This window comes from Branchiostoma belcheri, unplaced genomic scaffold, assembly GCF_001625305.1.
Source record: "Branchiostoma belcheri isolate BF01 breed outbred unplaced genomic scaffold, Haploidv18h27 scaffold90, whole genome shotgun sequence".
In the NCBI taxonomy this organism is placed as follows: Eukaryota; Metazoa; Chordata; class Leptocardii; order Amphioxiformes; family Branchiostomatidae; genus Branchiostoma; species Branchiostoma belcheri.
In genome coordinates this window covers 92,681-112,477 of record NW_017804576.1, presented here as the reverse complement: position 1 = coordinate 112,477, position 19,797 = coordinate 92,681, and the positions used below count along the sequence as shown (strand labels likewise).

Here is a 19,797-nt window from a genome sequence, read left to right as displayed (position 1 = left end):
AAAAAAAAGTTTTCAACCATACTGTAAATCATACAAAACAGTTGCAAAATGAACAAATTTATACCGTAAGTTGCAAAAAAAATATTTGAAAACGATACCAATGTCGTAGAATGCCAAAATCAAACGAAAAAGACGAAAATGTAAAGAAATGAATTTGAAGAGTAGAACGATACTCTGTGCCCTTTGTTCAACCTTCATGACCACGTAGATTTCATAATGAAAGCAACTTTTTTTTTTGGAAAACTTTTTTTTTATTCGCACGCTCGCATCAGTTTTGGGGTTCCCAGAGGATGTCATCCATATAATCAAATCAACATGGCCTTATTGCTGGTAAAATTGCTTCAGGAAAGATGCGGTCACCTCCTTTCATCGTTCCAGTTATATTTTCCTAAATTGTTGCTTAAGGCACATCTGCCCTCTTTACCCGACAAGGCTTCAGAATCTATAATTCACTTGTCCATTCTTGTTGATTATGGCTCAAAGACAAACTACCTAAAGGGACGTTTCTTCATAGCTTGGCAAGTTGCTTTATGTTCATATTCTAAGACTGTTTTACTTGAAAAATATTCTTAGACTATTGATATGGCATAGACTGTCACTCTCGTATAGGACTGTTCAGCCAAATAATTTATATAATAAGCTGTTGGGCTGTAGACAATTAGGATTTTACCATCGATGATACAATGATTTTTAAAAAACCTTGCAAGTACACATTCAAACAATGTACACTCAGGAGTTTTCAGCATGTAGTTCTCACAATTCTCACCTAGTACTTACTAACTACTACAAAAGTATACCCACTCACTCATCGACAATCAATTCCAACATTAATTTCTGATAAGGGGTAAAACTAAACAGTGTTAGCAATGTCTGACGCCAATACACAGTTTTTGGCACTGCTGTACTATACATGTCTCAAAGGCAATATACTGATACAATATAAATAGAACAATTATCTTTGAGCTATTCGCATGCAATTACACCTTCTCCATCTCAAGCCACAACAGATAAATACAAATGGCGGTATTCACCCCACATACCTAATAATAAAGATATGATAAAAACTAATATGGAGAAATAGAATAGCTGAAATTACAGCAAATAATCTACGATGATAAACTAGATTCGATAATGTCACTGTCACACGGCAGTAGGTAAAGCCAACAAATTTGACTTCCAAATCAGCTCTCTCAAATTTCATGAAAATTCATGTCACAGTGAAAGCTATGCCTTGCATCCTTGGATACTGATATACATATGTATGTTACACATGCTTGAGTCAGCGGCCTCCACAATCATATGTACTGTTGACCAACTACATCAGAAGCTGTTTTGAATTTCAAAAAAAAATGCAGTGAATGCATTTCACAATAAATAAAAAGCTACTTAGTTCAGGCTGTTGTCCTTGGGTACTGATACACGTATACTGGGCTCGAAATACAATTTTTTTTTTAGTGCATACCTGCACTGGAGCAAGTAACATTGAAAATTACCTGCACCTGAGACAAATTTTACCTGCACCTCTTTTAAGTATTGATCATGCTAAAACTGTTCAGAATCCATTCTCTTTAATTTCTTTTATACTTAACAGGTGGTAACAGTCAATTGAGCAAATAAAAATCCATATACACCTACATATAAACCCAGTACATTGCAATTGCCCAGTGTAGGTTAGGTGCAGGTACATTGTAGACATCAGATGTACCTGTAACAGTATAGCTCCAACTTTACCTGTGCACATTAACCTGCATATACCCAGTACATGGACCAGTGCAGGTTAGGTGCAGGTAGACTATAGAAATACCTGCACAGCTCCAATTTTACCTGCACTGACCTGAATATACCCAGTACATGGACCAGTGCAGGTTAGGTGCAGGTAGACATCAGAAATACCTGCACAGCTCCAATTTTACCTGCACTGACATGAAAATACCCAGTACATGGACCAGTGCAGGTTAGGTGCAGGTAGACATCAGAAATACCTGCACAGCTCCAATTTTACCTGCACTGACCTAAATACACCAAGTACATGGACCAGTGCAGGTTAGGTGCAGGTAGACTTAATAGAAATACCTGCACAGCTCCAATTTTACCTGCACTGACCTAAATATACCCATTACATTGACCAGTATAGGTTAGGTGCAGGTAGACATCAGAAATATCTGCACAGCTGTACTATCCTGCATGTGCAGAACTATTTTTGAGCCCTGACAGTAGGCTGACACGGGTAAAATATTACAAGCTGTCAAGCTTTAATCAGTGTACTGAACACAATCACGTAACTGTCGACAAAACAACCCTGAAGCCTTGGAAAACAAACAACACATTTACAGATCCTGGATGTTATCACGGAACAGCCTTGTCTGATTGTCAGCTAATATTATAGCACGTAGCCTGGGTACCATCCTCTGTAGTTTCCGCCCGCTCCCTAATGTCACTGGGCACCACGTGGGCTATATAACACAGACACAATGTTACAAATTTGAAAACCTACAATTGGCAGACAAATTCTTAAAGGTAGTAAACCACTTTGTGATGTCAGGTGCAATGGCTGGAATGTTAGAAAACTGAATAACTCTTGCTAATGCTAAAAATTGACAATTTTAGGTGATTGTTTTTTTTTATGACAGTTTTGCCAACTATTAACATTAATTGTTATGTTCCTCATCATTATACCAGCTTTTGGAAAATAAAATACTTTCTCATCAATACTTCCTTGTCAACACAGGTGCAGGTAATTTTTCAATTTCACCTGTACCAGTGCAGGTATGCAGAAAAGGGGTATTTCAAGCTCTGTCCTAGTTTCTATATCTAGGTGCATATCAAAATGAAAGCCCTCCCAGTTGCAGGTAAGAAATGCTCCCTGCTGACTTCCAATTTAGGTCACTTTCCATCCAATTACTGCAGTCTAACGTTTCCCATTATATTCTGCTGCTGCTTCCGCTGCCGTCAAAGTTGTTTTTCAGTAACGTTATGTACAAGAACAAGAAATAGCCACGATGCCTTCAAGTGAGAGTTATCAACCAAGGGTTGAGGTGTTCAAAAATTCATTCTTTCCTATAACTATAGCAGAGTGGAACTCGCTGTCAGCCTGTCACCAAGTACAATAGGGACATTATCATTAGATATAGCTTTAAACAATGTTTAGAGTTAGATGTTCAAAGGTTAGGTGTAACAAGTCGTTTGGTGTAATGTAGCCAGCTGCCGCTATGCCCCGTGCCTGCGAGGCTGGTGTGTTATGCCGAAGGGCGGTTATACTGGTTATACAGTTTACAGATACAACATCATGATGATGATGATGATACAGATATGATGATACGGATACAGATATGATGATACGGATACAGATATGATGATGATACAGATACAGACACAACAGTTGGGACATTCAAATTCTCTTAGTGCCATCGGGACCAGTTATACATGTATGCCAAAGTCAATAACATTGATGAATACCGCAGGCATTCAGCTGTTTTTATTTTTTGGTGATATTTTAAAGAAAACTGTTAAACCAATTTGCTACATTGGATTGATCAACCATGAAGCTTTTGGTTATAGTTGGAAATATATTAGGCTCTTAAACATTACAAGCACTAATTTCTACCAGTGCATTAAGGCTAAGTAGGTACAGTGCTCGCCTATATTTGAAGCATCCCACTGCTGTCAGAGTTTTTGTAAGGTATTTGCAGATACATGTACTAACTGAATAGGAAGAATGTGCATGTTATCAGAAACACTATTCTAATCTATTCCTGAGTCACCTATCAAATGTGCACCAGGTATTTTGAGTTTTATACTTTTACTGGAGGAAATCTGTAGGGATCCCACTGCTGTCAGTTTTTGTTTGGATACAGTAACCACGGACATTATACTAGAGGATACTGAATAGGAAGAATGTACATTTTAAGAAATACTGTTCTAATCTATTCCTGTAACACCTACAATAACTGCAATTAAACATTTACTAGGTATTTTGAGCCTTTAACATTTACCGGAAGATATTTGAAGCATCCCCTGCTGTCAGTTTTGTTATGATACCAAGGAGATTATACAATGTACTAGAGGATATTGAATAGGAAGAATGTACAATGTTATCGCAAATGGAGATGATTACCTAAGAGCCAATTACCTTGAAGCACCAATCACCTGTCATTTTTACCTGATGGAGGGTCCAATGTTTTCTTCAGTAGAGCACTGTGACTTCTACAATTCAAAAAATGAGGCTCAGGTGATGGTTCTACCAAACTTCCAGCTTGCAATATCTTTCATTTGGCATAAAGAACAATTTTGTCAATCGCAACTTCCTAACACCCCATGCAGACCCTCTGATGGATCTGCAGATACATACATATACAGCTGTACTAATTTCTGAGGTGGCATGATCTTATAATTAGCCATAAAGTCTGCAGGCTTCAAATGGCTCAATTTAGCTCATTATAAGGTTCTTGAGAAAATCCTTACTTATGCAAAAGAGTCCCGTGATTTTATATAACACAATACTAAATGAATGCACCTCTGATATATAATCTGATATTCCAATCCTGACACTATTTCAGATATTCTTCCAAATATATCTTTTCTCTACTTTAATTTTAATTCTTATAACACTGCATTGCCCAAGTATGGTTGTGAGTTTGATCCCCATCATGGCAAAGACTTTGAAAATGGTATACACTACTATCTCTGCTTAGCAAGTCATCATATGGGAAAGAGTATGGTACGTGGTAGTTAAACACACACACTACTACTAGCAGACTAGGCCCCTGCTGTAGTGATTACACAACTGTGTGTCCCAAGGTCTACAGAAATGAAAATGGGAATTGCCCCTTGCATCATATGTAGGTGCAGGAAGGAACTTTAACTTGACATTGAATTCCCTTATTCTATTCCTATTTGATAGCAAAAGGGCTAGGCAATTTCACTTGACCTCTGCACATCTATTTTCCCTCACTTGCTCGCGTGCGCACTTCCATCAAGACCAGGTAAAATATTCATTATGAAGGGAGCTACGACAGAAATTACTTGTCCCTGGATGTCTCCAATCACCTCCCTAATTGGGAGAGTCTTCTACTGATTAGTAATGATGATGTCGCTTCGCCTCTGATTACACTAAAGCCATCAGGTGCACGATGGCTTCAGATTGACTCTTAATAAATCCTGCCTGTCCTTACATAACAGATGTTATACTGTATATAAATGGTTGATTGGAAAGCATAATTTCCATTTCCGTTATATTAATGACCATACCTGAAAACACATTAATGACATACAATAATGGCATTTGAAACAAGTGGTTGCAAAGCTGGACTCTGTGTATTAACTTTTAATAAATCCTGGCTGTCCTTATAGAACAGATGTTATATACAAATGGTTGATTGGAAAGCATAATTTCCACTTCCGTTATGCTAATGGTCTGAGAACCTGAAAAACCATTAATGATGAATATAAATGGCATTTGGAACAAGTGGTTGCAAAGCTGGTCTGTGTGACTTTTAATAAATCGTGGCTGTCCCTACATTTTGTACATAACAGAATCTGATGTTATAATGGTTGATGGGGAAGAATGATTTCCACTTCCGTTATGTTAATGGTCTGAGAACCTGAAAAACCATTAATGACATACAATAATGGCATTTGAAACAAGTGGTTGCATTTTAGCTTGTCTGTGTGACTTTTAATAAATTGTGGCTGTCCTTACATTATTTTGTACATAACAGATGTTATAATGGTTGATTTGAAAGAATAATTTCCATTTTCGTTATATCAATGGCCATACCTGAAAAACCATTAATGACATACAATAATGGCATTTGAAACAAGTGGTTGCAAAGCTGGTCTGTGTGACTTTTATTAAATCCTGGCTGTCCTTACATTTTGTACATAACAGATGTTATAATGGTTGATGGGGAAGAATGATTTCCACTTCCATTATGTTAATGGTCTGAGAACCTGAAAAACCATTAATGACTATATATATTAGATGGCATTTGGAACAAGTGGTTGCAAAGCTTGTCTGTGTGACAGAATTTGTGAACCTTTCGTGCTTCATGTTCCTCACTGAGAATTATTCGAAGAAAAACCCTTTCCCACAACTATATGCTGCCCCAAAGCTTCACCTGTTTCGCACTGATGTATCCTGGTGAGCATGAGCTACATTCGTGTTTAATACAGAGAGTTGTACGCATGTGTACGGAGGTGTTTGAGGAACTCTGGGGGAATCACGGTGCCCAAGGCACGGACAAACAGACTGTACAACTCGTTCCTCCACTGCACAATTAGACTGTACAATAGCCAAATGCAGACCTAGTGTTCTAGTGTTTCATGTCCCACTTTTGAATGTGCGTCCCTTGTACTTATGTAAAGTCCACACAATTCAGGAGTACTACGTACCCCTGCTATGTTGACTGTTCTTAATAAAATTGAAATTGAAATTGAAATGTAACCTTTCATACTTCATCTTGCTCACTGAGAATTATTCGAAGCGAAACCCTTTCCCACAACTAAGCGCTGCTGCAGAATCATGGGCATCCCTACGAACTCCTTACCTACCTTGGCGTCCAGGCGTGACCAGGCAACACTACGTGTCTTCCGGAGTATCCTAGATGATAAGGATAACCCACTGAACTGTTTTATATCCTGTCCATTGCATAGTGGCTATGACCTCCGACGAGTTAGACATGTCATGACTTCACATAGCCGTACTAAGAGACATGAACAGTCATTCTTCCCCAGAGCCATTAAGCTGTACAACATGAGCTAAGCGATGAGAACTGATATACATTGTACTTGCTGTTTATATTTGTTCGCTTTTTAGCTGTTTTTATATATGTACAACAATGTCCGTTTTTAATATAATAATGTACCGTTTTAAACGTGTTCCTGAGAGCCCAGTGTTTTTACTGCATTTTGATGTAACTGTCAACGTATTTCATGGCACAAATTTATTTGTACAGGCAAGTTGACTGCAATAAAACTGAAACTGAAACTGATTTGCTGCCCTCAAGCTTGTCTGCAAAGCTTCGTGTTTAGTACAAAGAGTTGTACGCATGTAACCTTTCGTACTTCATGCAGCTCACTGAGAGTTATCTGAAGCGAAACCCTTTCCCACAACTATATGCTGAATGAGCTCAGGGCTAGCTCTAGCCAGCTCAAAATTTCTTTCCGTCAGCCCAGGTTCATGACTGGACCTGGAGGGAGACTGCTCACAATCTAGGGGGGTCTAGGGGCAAATTTTTAAGCCATTAAAAAAACACTATTTCCCACATTTTGAGAGGCAAATCATGGTGTTGAGAGTGGTTGGTGGTGGTACTCTGGATGTTTTTATAATTTTACCCAAGACTTTGTCTATTGTGTCCATCAAGTTTGATGTTTGATGTTTTATTAGAAATCCATTTGATTAGATTAAACATCTAACGTATTCTTCCTGGATTCATAAAATACAGACAAATTCACAATACGTGTTTACAAATTGAGATCATGGTAACATAACACATTCATGAAACTTAATATAACATAACATAACATTAACTAATACTTAGCAACAAGCAACAACTAAGGATCCTTTTGTGGGGTCGTGTGGCGTAACGGCAGAGTGCGCGACTCGGAACCTAGAGGTCCCGGGTTCGAGTCCTGACATGCCACCGATCTTGTGCCCTTGGGAAAGGCAATGAACACGACTTTATTTCCTCACTTCGCTCAGGTGAAAATGAGTATTGTCCTGTCATGTACTGTATTTGTCCCGTGTTGGTGACGGCATAATATATATAAGTTGAAAAAACTTGAGTGTGCATGTTGGAATAAAAAAAATTGGAACAAAAATGTTGGAATAAAAAAATTTAAAAAGGATCGTTTTTGCAGGTCTGAGGTCAGATTACAATGTCATGGATTGGTTTAAAAATTTTTCCGTCACCTACAATTGACAGAAAAACGGCTGCTGGCTCTGCCGCCTGAACGAGCTGCATTCTGCACATGCGGTTAGTCCCCGGGGATTCTGTTACGGACCTGACCGGGAGTGGGGTTAGTCAGGATCATCATGGGCAGACATAAACATCCAAACTTACTGTCATCTCCGCCTACCAGAGCTGACAGGCAAAAAATTAAAGGTGTCGACCGGCTTATCTCAGTGCACTCAAAGGGATGGCTCAGAATACAAAATACCAACTTACAGCCTTAGGCCTATCTAACTAGTTTAGGCCACACCAATTAATTTGTAGCTTCTCAGATTCGCCCTGTCCATTTTTTTCAAGAAAAAAAAAAGTTTAGGTTCTGAATCAACTGCAAAATGCTCATTGAAAGACATATTTAGTCCCCAACGGTTGAAGAAAGTCCTTTTCTTCCTAGTTGTTACAGTTTTTCAGTGTAACAATGCAACTTTGTTTCATTAAAAGTTCAAAATCTATTGTTTTCATTATAAACCAGTCTGGTATGATTACCTCATGGCTCATATTGTAACATTTTCGTCCTTCATATGGTGCCTTGGCTTGTTCTTTTTTTATTTAATTAATATTTATTTTGCCCTGTCGCTTCATATTTTTACTGAAAAAATCTGAGAAACAACCAATTAAATTGGTGTGGCCTTTTGGACATGTTGTTCAAATAATTATTATTGTTTGTTGGCACTTGAAGAATTTTGTTACGATACACCACCAACATGATTTTATGATATATTGACCTTACTGAATATATACATGTATAGCTTATAAGCCATCCTCTCTTTACTGAAATTCATTTATGCTTTTGTATGAAGGAACTATGTTTAGTATGTTTTAAGCTTTGAAGTTTTGCATCACATTTACAAATGTATGCTGACTTTATGAGTCCTTATTTATAAATACAGAGCTGTAGCTGTGACAGCTGTCTTTAAGTTTAACAAGCTTACAGTACGTGCCAACATACACCACAGAAGAACAATAACAGTAAAAGTAAGTTATGAAAGAAAAACTGGGACCACAACTCTGGGCCGTACATGTACAATAACCATAATAGTCATGTATCCCTGCATTCAAACAGTTCACCAAAGTTAATATCATTTAATAAATAATAGCATTTAAAAACATATCTTTCAGTAAGGGTGATGGTAACTAAAGTGGATGTGAAAGAAACCTAGCATGGAAATCTGACAACGTTAGCTACGACAAACGGGGGTTTAGCCCGTCTGAGTTCCAATTGTTCTAAGCCTTGCTGGGTGTAACAGTGGCCTGTATGACTGCAATGCAAACATTACAGTATATGGTTTTACTAATTAGGCAAATTTAACAGCTTATTTTAAATGCCATGAAACTGTAGGTGGTTTAGTGTAGGTGGTTTATTTTCAAAACACAGTGAACTATCTATTGATCTCTCATAGCTTTGAAGTGAATCCCTTGTTTCACAACGTCCAATATCTTGCATACAGTACTACTAACAAACATAATACATTTATCTATCATCTGTAAAGACTCGCCACTACTGACAAACATTGAATTATCATTTGTAAGGACACTCTGAACTTTTGACACGAACCTCACCACTACTGACAAACGTTACATTATCATCTGTAAGGACACACTGAACTTTTGACACGCACCTCGTCCCACGTATGGAAGACGGCACCGTCCAGCAGGGCCTGCGGGATCTTGGGACGCCAGCTGAACACGTACTGCTTCTGAAGCCGCTGCATCGTTCTTCCTCGTTCGCTGCAGACAGACTACAGATCAGCCAGGGCTTCCTTCCCCTTTTTTTTTCTTATAGGTGTTGAGTTGACCACCACCTCAGTGTGCTTTAGATTGCACGGCGCGGATTCACACCCCGGTCAGCAAGCATCCCTGAATGGAGAAACGTCCATTCCCTGTTTGCTCAGCACATAACGCCGCTCAGAGACGCATGCCTCTCCCCCATTATTGCCACAGTACAGCCCTCCTGATGTATATGCGTCAGTGTGGTGAAAGCCCCTCGCTCGATCGACACCGCCCCTCCACTAGATGTAAATACTGCACTGCACGTCTTGGCTTTAAGCTGTAGCAAAGGCAGTACTGCTGGGTTCTGGATAGATGAGCTAGCTGCTGCTCAGTGCCTGTCGAGAGAGGGAAGTCAATATTTGTATGTCAGTACACTGGCACAGGAAGGAACCTTGAAAAGGACACATAATGTTTCGGCTGCCAGCATTAAGTAGTATTAAACATGAAATCACAGAGGAGGTTAAAGACCTGATAACATATCAAGATCTGTGGTTGATTATTCACTTGTAGAAGTTGTAGTTATACAACAGAGCTGTTAGTATTTGGATGTCAGTACACTATAGTAACTGTACTGTCATAGGAAGGAACTGTCCTCCTTCAAAAGGACACATAATGTTTCAGCTGCCAGTATCAAACATGAAATCACAGGAGGTTAAAGACCTGATAACATAACAGTTACTGTAAATTAAAAAGGTTGATTATCACTGTACAACACAGCTGTTAATATTTGGATGTCAGTGACACTCAGGGACAGGAAGGAACTGTCCTCCTTGAAAATGACACATACTAATAATGTTTCAGCTACCAGTATCAAACATGAAATCACAGATTAGGTTAAAGACTTGCTAACATAACTGTAAAGAGGTTGATTATCACTTGTACAACACAGCTGTTAATATTTGGATGTCAGTGCACTGGGACAGGAAGAAACCTGGCAAGCAGGGCACACACACACCTACTATTCATGTAGTCTCAGCTCCTACTAGGCATATACCCTCCGCACAGTAACCAGGCACACCAAACAACCAACTCCCTTCAACACACACACACACCTCGCCGCAAATAACCGGTGCCTGCCTGTAAATTACTGTAATTGCGCCCGCGACACCCGATTTTAAGACAATCTCGGAAACCGGATTCCACGCTTTAGAGTGGGTTTAATCAATGGCATTGCACTGAACAGTCGCAGCAAGGGTGTTATAAATCCGCCGAAATTGTCCCCCGAAAAGGACACGTAATGTTTCGGCTGCCAGTATTATTAAACATGAAATCACAGAGGGGGTTAAACACCTGATAACATGACTGTAAAAAGGTGGTTGATTATCACTTGTACAGTACAGCTGTTAACATTTAGATGTCAGTACACTACTGTACTGGGACAGGAAGGAACTGTCCTCCTTGAAAAGGACACGTAATGTTTCGGCTGCCAGTATTATTAAACATGAAATCACAGAGGGGGTTAAACACCTGATAACATGACTGCAAAGAGCTTGATTATCACTTTACAAGTGCACTACACGCCTGTTTTGTTTGCTGGCCATTTATGATATGCACTCTGCCTTTTGATTACTGATAAAACAAAACCAAACTCATGAAATGTGACTTCACTCTTTACTTAAATCTCGTATGATGTTTGACTTGATATTTGTAATTTGATGGTATCTGATTAAACAGCTCTAATTCCAATAATACAAAAGAAATTCAATTTCCAGCCAAACTGCATATACTATAATTACAGATAATGTATGACTATGACACCATCTTCTGCCATTCTGCTTAAAACTTACATTTGTAAATTTTGCATGCTAGTATAGTTTATCATTTAACTATCTCTTATATTTCATTTGAATTTTAATATTCATTTCTTGGTATATGATTAAACAGTTGATCGAACCACTGCATATAATATGTATTTTATAGATAACAACCTCATCTTCTGCCATTCTGATGTTATATTTTGCATGCTGAAATAGTTTACTTTTTACTTCTATATGATATTTTACTTGATATTCATTTGTGAGTATCGAACTCCACTGATAAAAAGTATTCACTGTATGTTTCAAGCTACAGCATATAGATATATAACATATGACACCATCTTCTGCCATTTTGGTGTTATATTTTGCATGCTGAGATAGTTTACTTTTATGATATTTGACTTGATATTCATTTCTTGGTGTATGATTAAACAGTTTTAATCAAGAAGCTTTCATCACATCATAGAATTGTCCTTGTTTTAATTCAATGCAAAAGAATCCATTTTTCCAGGTAATACATATACAGGACCTGGTATAGATAACATATGACACCATCTTCTGCCATTTTGGTGTTATATTTTGCATGCTGAGATAGTTTCCTTGATACATCTGTAACCCCACAAGGAGTTCTTGAGTTATTTTTTACCTAATTCTCTTATGATATTTCTCTATGATTAAACAGTGCTCCAGCTACTGTATACATACATATATAATTAGATAATAACACCAGCTTTTGCAATTCTGGTGTAAGTTATATTTTGCATGCTGAGATAGTTTCCCCAATACATAATCTTTAACCCCACCCCACATGGAGTCCTTGAGTTATTCTTTACCGAAATCTCATATTCACTTCTTGGTATATGATTATTATTAATAAACAGTTGCTCCAGCCACTGCATATATACTAGTAGATAAAATATATGACACCATCTTCTGCCATTCTGGAGTTATATTTTGCATGCTGAGGCAGTTTCCCCGATACATCTGTAACCAGACAAGGAGTTCTTGAGTTATTTTTTACCTAATTCTCTTATGATATTTCTCTATGATTAAACAGTGCTCCAGCTACTGTATACATACTGTATACATATAGTAAAACATACTGTATGTTTCAAGCTACAGCATATAGATAACACCATCTTCTGCCATTCTGGAGTTATATTTTGCATGCTGAGGCAGTTTCCCCGATACATCTGTAACCCCACATGGAGTCCCTGATGTGGGTCAGCAGGCAACATCGCGCACCAGCCATCATCCGCCCCGGGGGTGTCTTATCCCCGTGATCTGCATGTCAATCTCCCGCCCGCTCCCGGGTCAGCAAGCCTGAACATTTCACTGGTAATTCTTCTGACCTGCTACCACTAAAATCAGGTCTCGAAATTCATTTTTGGGAATAGGTGCACTGGTGCACCCGACCTAAAAAAAATTGGGTGCACAAACATTTTTTGGGGGCGCACCATATAAAATAAAATAAGTAGAATGTCAGCATCATCATCATCATCATCTGGCAGCTCCATTAGAGCAGACGACTGTGAGTTCCCTCCAGTTAGTCCTGTTCTGGGCGATGTCAGCAAAAAAACTATATTAATTATGTTTCATTTCTAAAGAATGATTCTATTATTTTTCTGAAACCTACAAAAATATTTGGGTGCACTGGTACACCCACAGAAAAAAATTTGGTGCACAGTGAGCGCTCCAAACACATGCACCCAGTATTTTGAGCCCTGGAAACCCTCCTCCAGGTCTAGTATCTGCTTAAGTTAAGTTGGTAGAATGTCCAAAATATACAAGAAATGTGAGTCACTAATGAGGAATGCTCATGAAAATGCTTGCTTGCCACCAGGTAAAACATTTCGCTGGTAATTTTTCTGACCTGCTACCCAAAAAAATCATCCTCTAGGTACATGTATATGCTAAAGCATGGCTCAAAATACTAGGTATATGCACCTTAGAGTTGGGGCTGTGCAGGTATTTCTGATGTCTACTACCTAATACTAGCAAGAACCTGCACTGGCCTGCAATAACCTTCATTGAATGTTACCACCTACTAGTATCTAGTATCAAGTATAAAAGAAATAACGGCAATGGTTTCTGAACACTTTTAGTATGATCCATACTTCTCAAAGTCTGAGAAGTGCAAATAGATTTGTCTGATGCAGGCAATGTTACATGTGTACCTGTACCTGAATGCAGCTATGCAGAAAAAAATATCTCAATCTCCCGCCGGCTACCGGTTCAGCAAGGCTGAACGTTTCACAGACCTGCTACCAGAAAAATTCTCCTCTAGGACTTGTGTATACATGTATAATATGCTAAAGCAGGGCTGGAAATACAGGAGCTGTGCAGGTATTTCTAGATCTGATGTCTTCCTGCAGCTTGAACGTTTTACAGGCAATTCTTCTGACCTGCTAAGGCCTAGAAACAAAAATTGTGTTTCCTGTTTCCCAATCTTGTTTTCTTTTTTTCCTGACCGACCCTAGAAAAAACTGCCGACCCCAGCATTTTTTTGTGGGTCCCTGCACGGGACATATATTCTTCAAGCTGATCAACCTTTTCTACCCCATGATCTAACATCAGTTTTCCAACATTGACATTGAAAATTGAAGTGTCCTCATGCAAATTTCACTTTCAAATTGCTGAACTGCATTGTAAAGGTTGGATCACTAGAGATTGCCAAAGTCTAAAAAAAAAAAGAAGTTAAGGTGGTAGAATGTTTAAGGTAGACAAGAAATGTGCCACCACTATGTGGGAATTGTCATAAAAAATGCTTGCTTGCCATCAAATTTTTTTTTCGTCAGCCCAGGTTCATGATCGGACCTGGGGGGGTTATCAAGCTTTTAAAAATGCAATTCCTCACATTTTGGGAGGAAAATCGAGATTTTTGTCAATTTTGTCCATCAAGGTTGACGGATTGGTTTGAAAATTTTTCCATAACACGTCACCAAGTTCCGGGAATTGACTGCTCTTGGCCAGTAAGGCCACACCAATTTAATTTCTTGGTTAACGGATTTTTCCAGAAAAATAATGGAGCGGGCGGGCGAAAAAAAAATAAAAATAAAAACAGGCCTAGGCATCCTATTATGGCCCAAAATGGTACGATAGGAGCCATGAAGTCAACACACCAGGCTGGTTCAAAATTTAAACAATGAATTTTGAACTTTTAATGATACCATTGCATTGAAAGATGAAATAACTGTAACAACTAGGATGAAACGAACTGTTTTCAACTGTTCAGGGCAAAATATGAGCATTTTGCAGTTGATTCTGAATTTTTATTTTTATTTGCAAATCAGAAAAAAATGAAGCGGGCGAATCCGTTAACCAAGAAATTAAATTGGTGTGGCCTAAGAGCAACATTTGCAAGGATGCTACAAGGGCATTGCTTGGCTTTCAAGGACCAATCATGTCGCATCTGCTATCTTGTGCAATTGATGTTTCACTATATATTGTCATTTCCTAAATCTTTGTCAGCAAAGCCAGGCCAACAGAAGATGTCATTTCCTACTTCCTGCAATGTAGCCTTCTATGCGACCTCTTAATCAAAATCAAAAGGTGCAGTAACAGCCATGTTTAGGCCACACCAATTTAATTTTTTGGTTTACGGATTTTTATAGAAAAATAATGGAGCGGGCGGGCGAAAAAAAAATGAAAATAAAAACAGGTCTAGGCATCCTATTATAGGCTTAAATGCTATGAAATGAGCCATGAAGTCAACACAAAAGGCTGGGTTAAATTTAAACATTGAATTTTGAACTTTTAATCAAACCACTGCAATGATAGATGGGAAAACTGTAACAACTAGGAAGAAAAGGCCTTTCCTCAACTGTTCGGGGCAAAACATAAGCATTTTTCAGTTGATTCAGGAAAAGAATCAATTTTTTTTGCAAATCAGAAAAAAACGAAGAGGCGAATCCGAGAACCAACAAATTAAATTGGTGTGGCCTTAGCTTGAGTTTTGAAATAGCCAGACAAGAATAGTGTCCTGGCATGAGCTTGCGTGAAATTGTTCATGAATCATAAAACATTATCAAACTGCAAACTTTAGGGTAGACTGCTGAAACCTTTCTGTTTATTGTGAATTTGTTATTTTAAGAAGGCTGAGGTTTGAAATTTAAGACTTGTCAATTTGTGTGGACAAACACCTGTTAAATCAGACTTCAAGTTTGTGCTGTCCTTTCATATCTAAGGCCACACCAATTTAATTTTATGAAAAACTTAAACTTTTCTCCAACTCAAAATTTGACTCACCAGGCACTTCAACCATCGCTCAACCGGGACGGGGGGCGATATCGACTTCAGACAACCTTTGACCCTTTGCTGACGTCACACGTGGGAAAAATCACGTGTCCACAGCATTTGGGTCAGATAGCTGAGGAAGACTGAGTGATTCGGTCGAAAATTTCTGGTGAGTCAAATTTTGAGTTGGAGAAAAGTTTAAGTTTTTCATAATGTAATTTACCAACTCAGATTAACTTTCATGCTGACCAATTTAATTTGTTTGTTCTCGGATTTGCCTCTTCATTTTTCTCTGGTTTTGAATCAACTCAAAATTCTCACATTTTGCCCCCAACAGTTAAAGAATGTCCTTTTCTTACTAGTTGTTACAGTTTTTCCATCTATCAATGCATTGGTTTGATTAAAAGTTCAAAATTCATTGTTTAAATATTAACCCAGCCTTTTGTGTTGACTTCATGGCCCCTTTTGTAGCATTTGGGGCTATAATAGGATGCCTATACCTGTTTTTATTTTTTTCATTTTTCTTCCCTGTCGCTTTATAATTTTTTTCTGAGAAAAATCTGAGAACAAAGTAAATTGGTATGGCCCGACAACCTGTAGTTGTACACAACAAAAGTTGCACTCCCACCAGTGATTTCAATCATCAGAGACCTCTATACAACTTCAAGGTTTGTACCTGCTGTAGGCTTGACTTTTATACCTTTGGTTGAATTAAGCAGTGAAGGCGTCTGCAGCTAGCATTTGATTCATTTGTTAAGCTTTTTATCTATTCAAACGGTTCAGACATTTATCCAAGGTTACATGTTTGGTCGTTTAAAAAAAAAAAATCAGTATAAACTAGTGTGATGGCAGCTGAAAAGTAACATCAAATGGCGTGGGAGTTAGGTTCACAGAACCTTTCATACAGGACTTGTGCTACATCTATAAAATTTTCTGTTTGATAGTGAAGTGAAAATTCTATTTGATAATGAAGTGAAACGAAAGTCCCTCATGAGAAAAAAAAACAAAAGTGAAATTTCCATATTTCCAACAGGTGGCACTCAAGTGCTTTTAAGTTAAAATTCTCTTTTATGAAATTAAGACAACCAATATTAGATATTGTACATTAAAATTCATTCATTCATTCAGAATACATTTCATTTTGTAGACAGTGATTTTAGTTTACCTTCTTGGAACTGCGAATGGGTCTGGGAACAATTCATCATGAATAAGGCCTAAGGGAAAAAAATGTTGTGTTTCTGGTTTGACCCACCCTAGCCTTTTTGGGGGGTTAGCCACCAACAAGAGACATAAAATTTTCAGTGTGACATACTAGTACAGTAGTGAGTGCATACTGGTACATTGGACTGAATCAGAACTGGACCTAATGTTTCAGTTCAAGTCCAAATACATCATGTACCAGCGTACTGAATCACTGATGCATTTCAGTGTGAGTTATATGAACTGTAACGTTACATGTGTAAGTGGTGTAACGTTACTTGTTGGATCACTGAGACTGGCTAAAATGTTTTTAAAACAAAGACATGAATTAAAAATAGTGAATCCCTACATACTGACCCCAATTTTTTCAGGATCATCATAGTAAACACAACATTAATTTTCCTAGGCCTACTAGTAAGGGCAGTAGACAGAATATATATTATTTCACTCAAAGGACTCGGCCTATAGGGGTTAGTACTTTCCTCAGGTTGATGTGAAAATACAATGTAGATCACAGGGATCTGTGGTGGAAGTATTTTCTCAGAGGAATGTTATCTGTACACCGGTGCAAAAGCTCAATAGGGAAGAGTGCCCGCTTTGCAACCGGGCAGTCGTGTCATACCAAAGAAATGGTACATACTGCTTTCACTGCTTAGCACTCAGCATCTATGAGAAAGAGGGTGGGAAGGTCAAACACACAACGCTACCAGCGAGCTGGCCTCCTGATTGCCCAATTGTGTGGCCCAAGGGCTACAGAAATGAAGATGGGCACAAGAGTGGAACGGGACTTTTTTTTTAACGTTATCTGTCGTGTCAGTCAATATTTACGGAGTTCCGTCCTACAACGCGCATGGATCATTGTTGTGTGGAACTTAAGTCCACAGCAAGTAAATTCTCCAAATCTAATGCGAGCGGGCGGAAAAAAAAAACAAGGCGGGCCGAAAAAAACAGGTTCCCACAAGTTTTTGACTCAATCATTGTACTGTAAGAAACCAGGAGGAGACAGTAGAAACAGATAAAAACCCCGGGAACAGTACAAATGGTTTTGATTCAGTGGGAACATCATATGTACACATCCAGCATCACATATTACAGCATCAAAGTAAGAAACAAAACATTAAATCAAAGCCTTTTCTTGTCTCCTCTCTTCATAGTTATCTGCCATCCACATTCTGGCATGGCAACAGACATCTTTGCCCATTTTCGGCATGTTGACCACTGTCGGAAGGCAACAAAATTTCTTCTTTTTTTTCCCCAAATCTGGCAAAAATTAATGCAAGCTCTGATGTCATCCATAAAAATTACTTGCTGTGGCCGAATGTGACAAACACTATTTCATGGATATTTCATGGATCTCTCACTGGGTGTGAAACAGGGGTCACCCTCAAACAAATGGATGCGGTATGGAGATTTTGGGGGGAAATTCTCGATAATAATACAGTATACAAATCAAGAAACTACATGTATTTTTGGGGGGCAACTGTTGCATTAGTTTATGAACAGTGACAGTTCAGGAAGTTTATTACATGTAATCCTTCAGCTTGACTGCTAAGTACTAGTACCTAATACCAGCCCAGAAGAGAACAAGAAATAGCCATGCCTTCAAGTACCAGAGTTATCAACCAAGGATTCTTTCCTAGAACTATTGCAGAGTGGAACTCACTGTCACCAGTAGGGGCATTGTCAATAGATAGCTTTAAACAAATTCTAGAGCTAGAAGTTCAAGGGTTTATAGGTGTAACAAGTCGATTGGTGTAATATAGCAAGCTGCCGCCGCGCCGCGTGCCTGCGAAGCTGATGTGTTACGCCGAAAGGCGGTATATAATATACCGGCTATACAGATACAGATACAGACTGCTGGGCTGTGCAAGGAGGATGTAAACCTCCTTGGGCTTCAACAAGTGAAAGTAAAAATCATCAAGAAGTGAAAGTTGAGCTGTGACACCTGAGCAATGGTGTTCATCACACCTGGACTTTGAGCATAATTCTACATATCGTCAGTTTCTCAGCTGACAACTGGATGAAATATCGGACGCCTTCCGTGCTCAATACCCGGTATCTGCACTGAGCATCTCCTGGCCCTGTCTTCGCTGTAGATTTCATAAACAAGTCGATCGATCTAAAACGACGAGACAATGTTGTGTCTGTGTCTACCCCAGTCCGTTAACGTTACATACATATACATACACAACACACACACTAGCTGACACATCGTTCATGTGTTTAATATTCACTAAAGTGTAGCTGCTTGCCGCCCCCACACAATTCGGTCTCATGCAGGCCCGCTACCATGATGTAGGTAGCCCTGGAAGAAAAATTATGTGGCCGCTATCGCCTTCAGTGCACGCACTGGCTTTTCTAACCGTATTGAACAACCGAAGAGAAAGCTAGCTGGCTCGCAGCCTGCTCGAAAGTGTGTGTGGTGTTCGGTGTGTGTGCTTGACAGGTGACTTACCTGTGTACAGATCGCGGTGGAAGGTGAGAGCCCTCTGTTGTCCGCCGCGGCTTCCCTCCTGAATGATACAGGCGTGTGCACATCGTCTGTGGGCGCCGGCCGGCCTGTTACACTGGGACCCGTCCACTCTGCAACGGGGGTGGGCTAGTTTTACCTTATGAATAAATTTTATAACCGGGAGACTCTGCAATGGTATTACACACACATACAGAACTTAAAAATAGCCGACTGCTGTAATAAACATATTATATTAAGATCATTCAGAAAATCATGGAAACTTTGTGGGTTTTTTTTATGGGTTCACCACACCACGAAGTGGTGTGGTGAAACCATATTGCTTTTTCTGATGTTTCTTCTCCTTCTCCTTCTCCTCCTCCTCCTCCTCCTGCCATATCTTTAAATGGATTCAGCTTCTTCATTTTAGGGCCTAAGG

At 38.9% G+C, this 19,797-nt stretch overlaps 1 protein-coding gene across 1 annotated transcript in view; it reads right to left on the bottom strand.

The window, feature by feature from the left end:
* Positions 1–19,480, bottom strand: part of LOC109487914 (1-phosphatidylinositol 4,5-bisphosphate phosphodiesterase beta-4-like) — a 31,414-nt gene extending 11,934 nt beyond the window's left edge. Inside the window, exons 1-2 of the mRNA XM_019792016.1 lie at positions 19,365–19,480; positions 9,566–10,051 (exon numbers count right to left, since the gene is read on the bottom strand). Coding sequence (XP_019647575.1) covers positions 9,566–9,658 — 93 coding nt within the window. The 5' untranslated portion in view covers positions 9,659–10,051; positions 19,365–19,480. The remainder of the gene's footprint in view (positions 1–9,565; positions 10,052–19,364) is intronic.
* Positions 19,481–19,797: the final 317 nt, after the last annotated feature.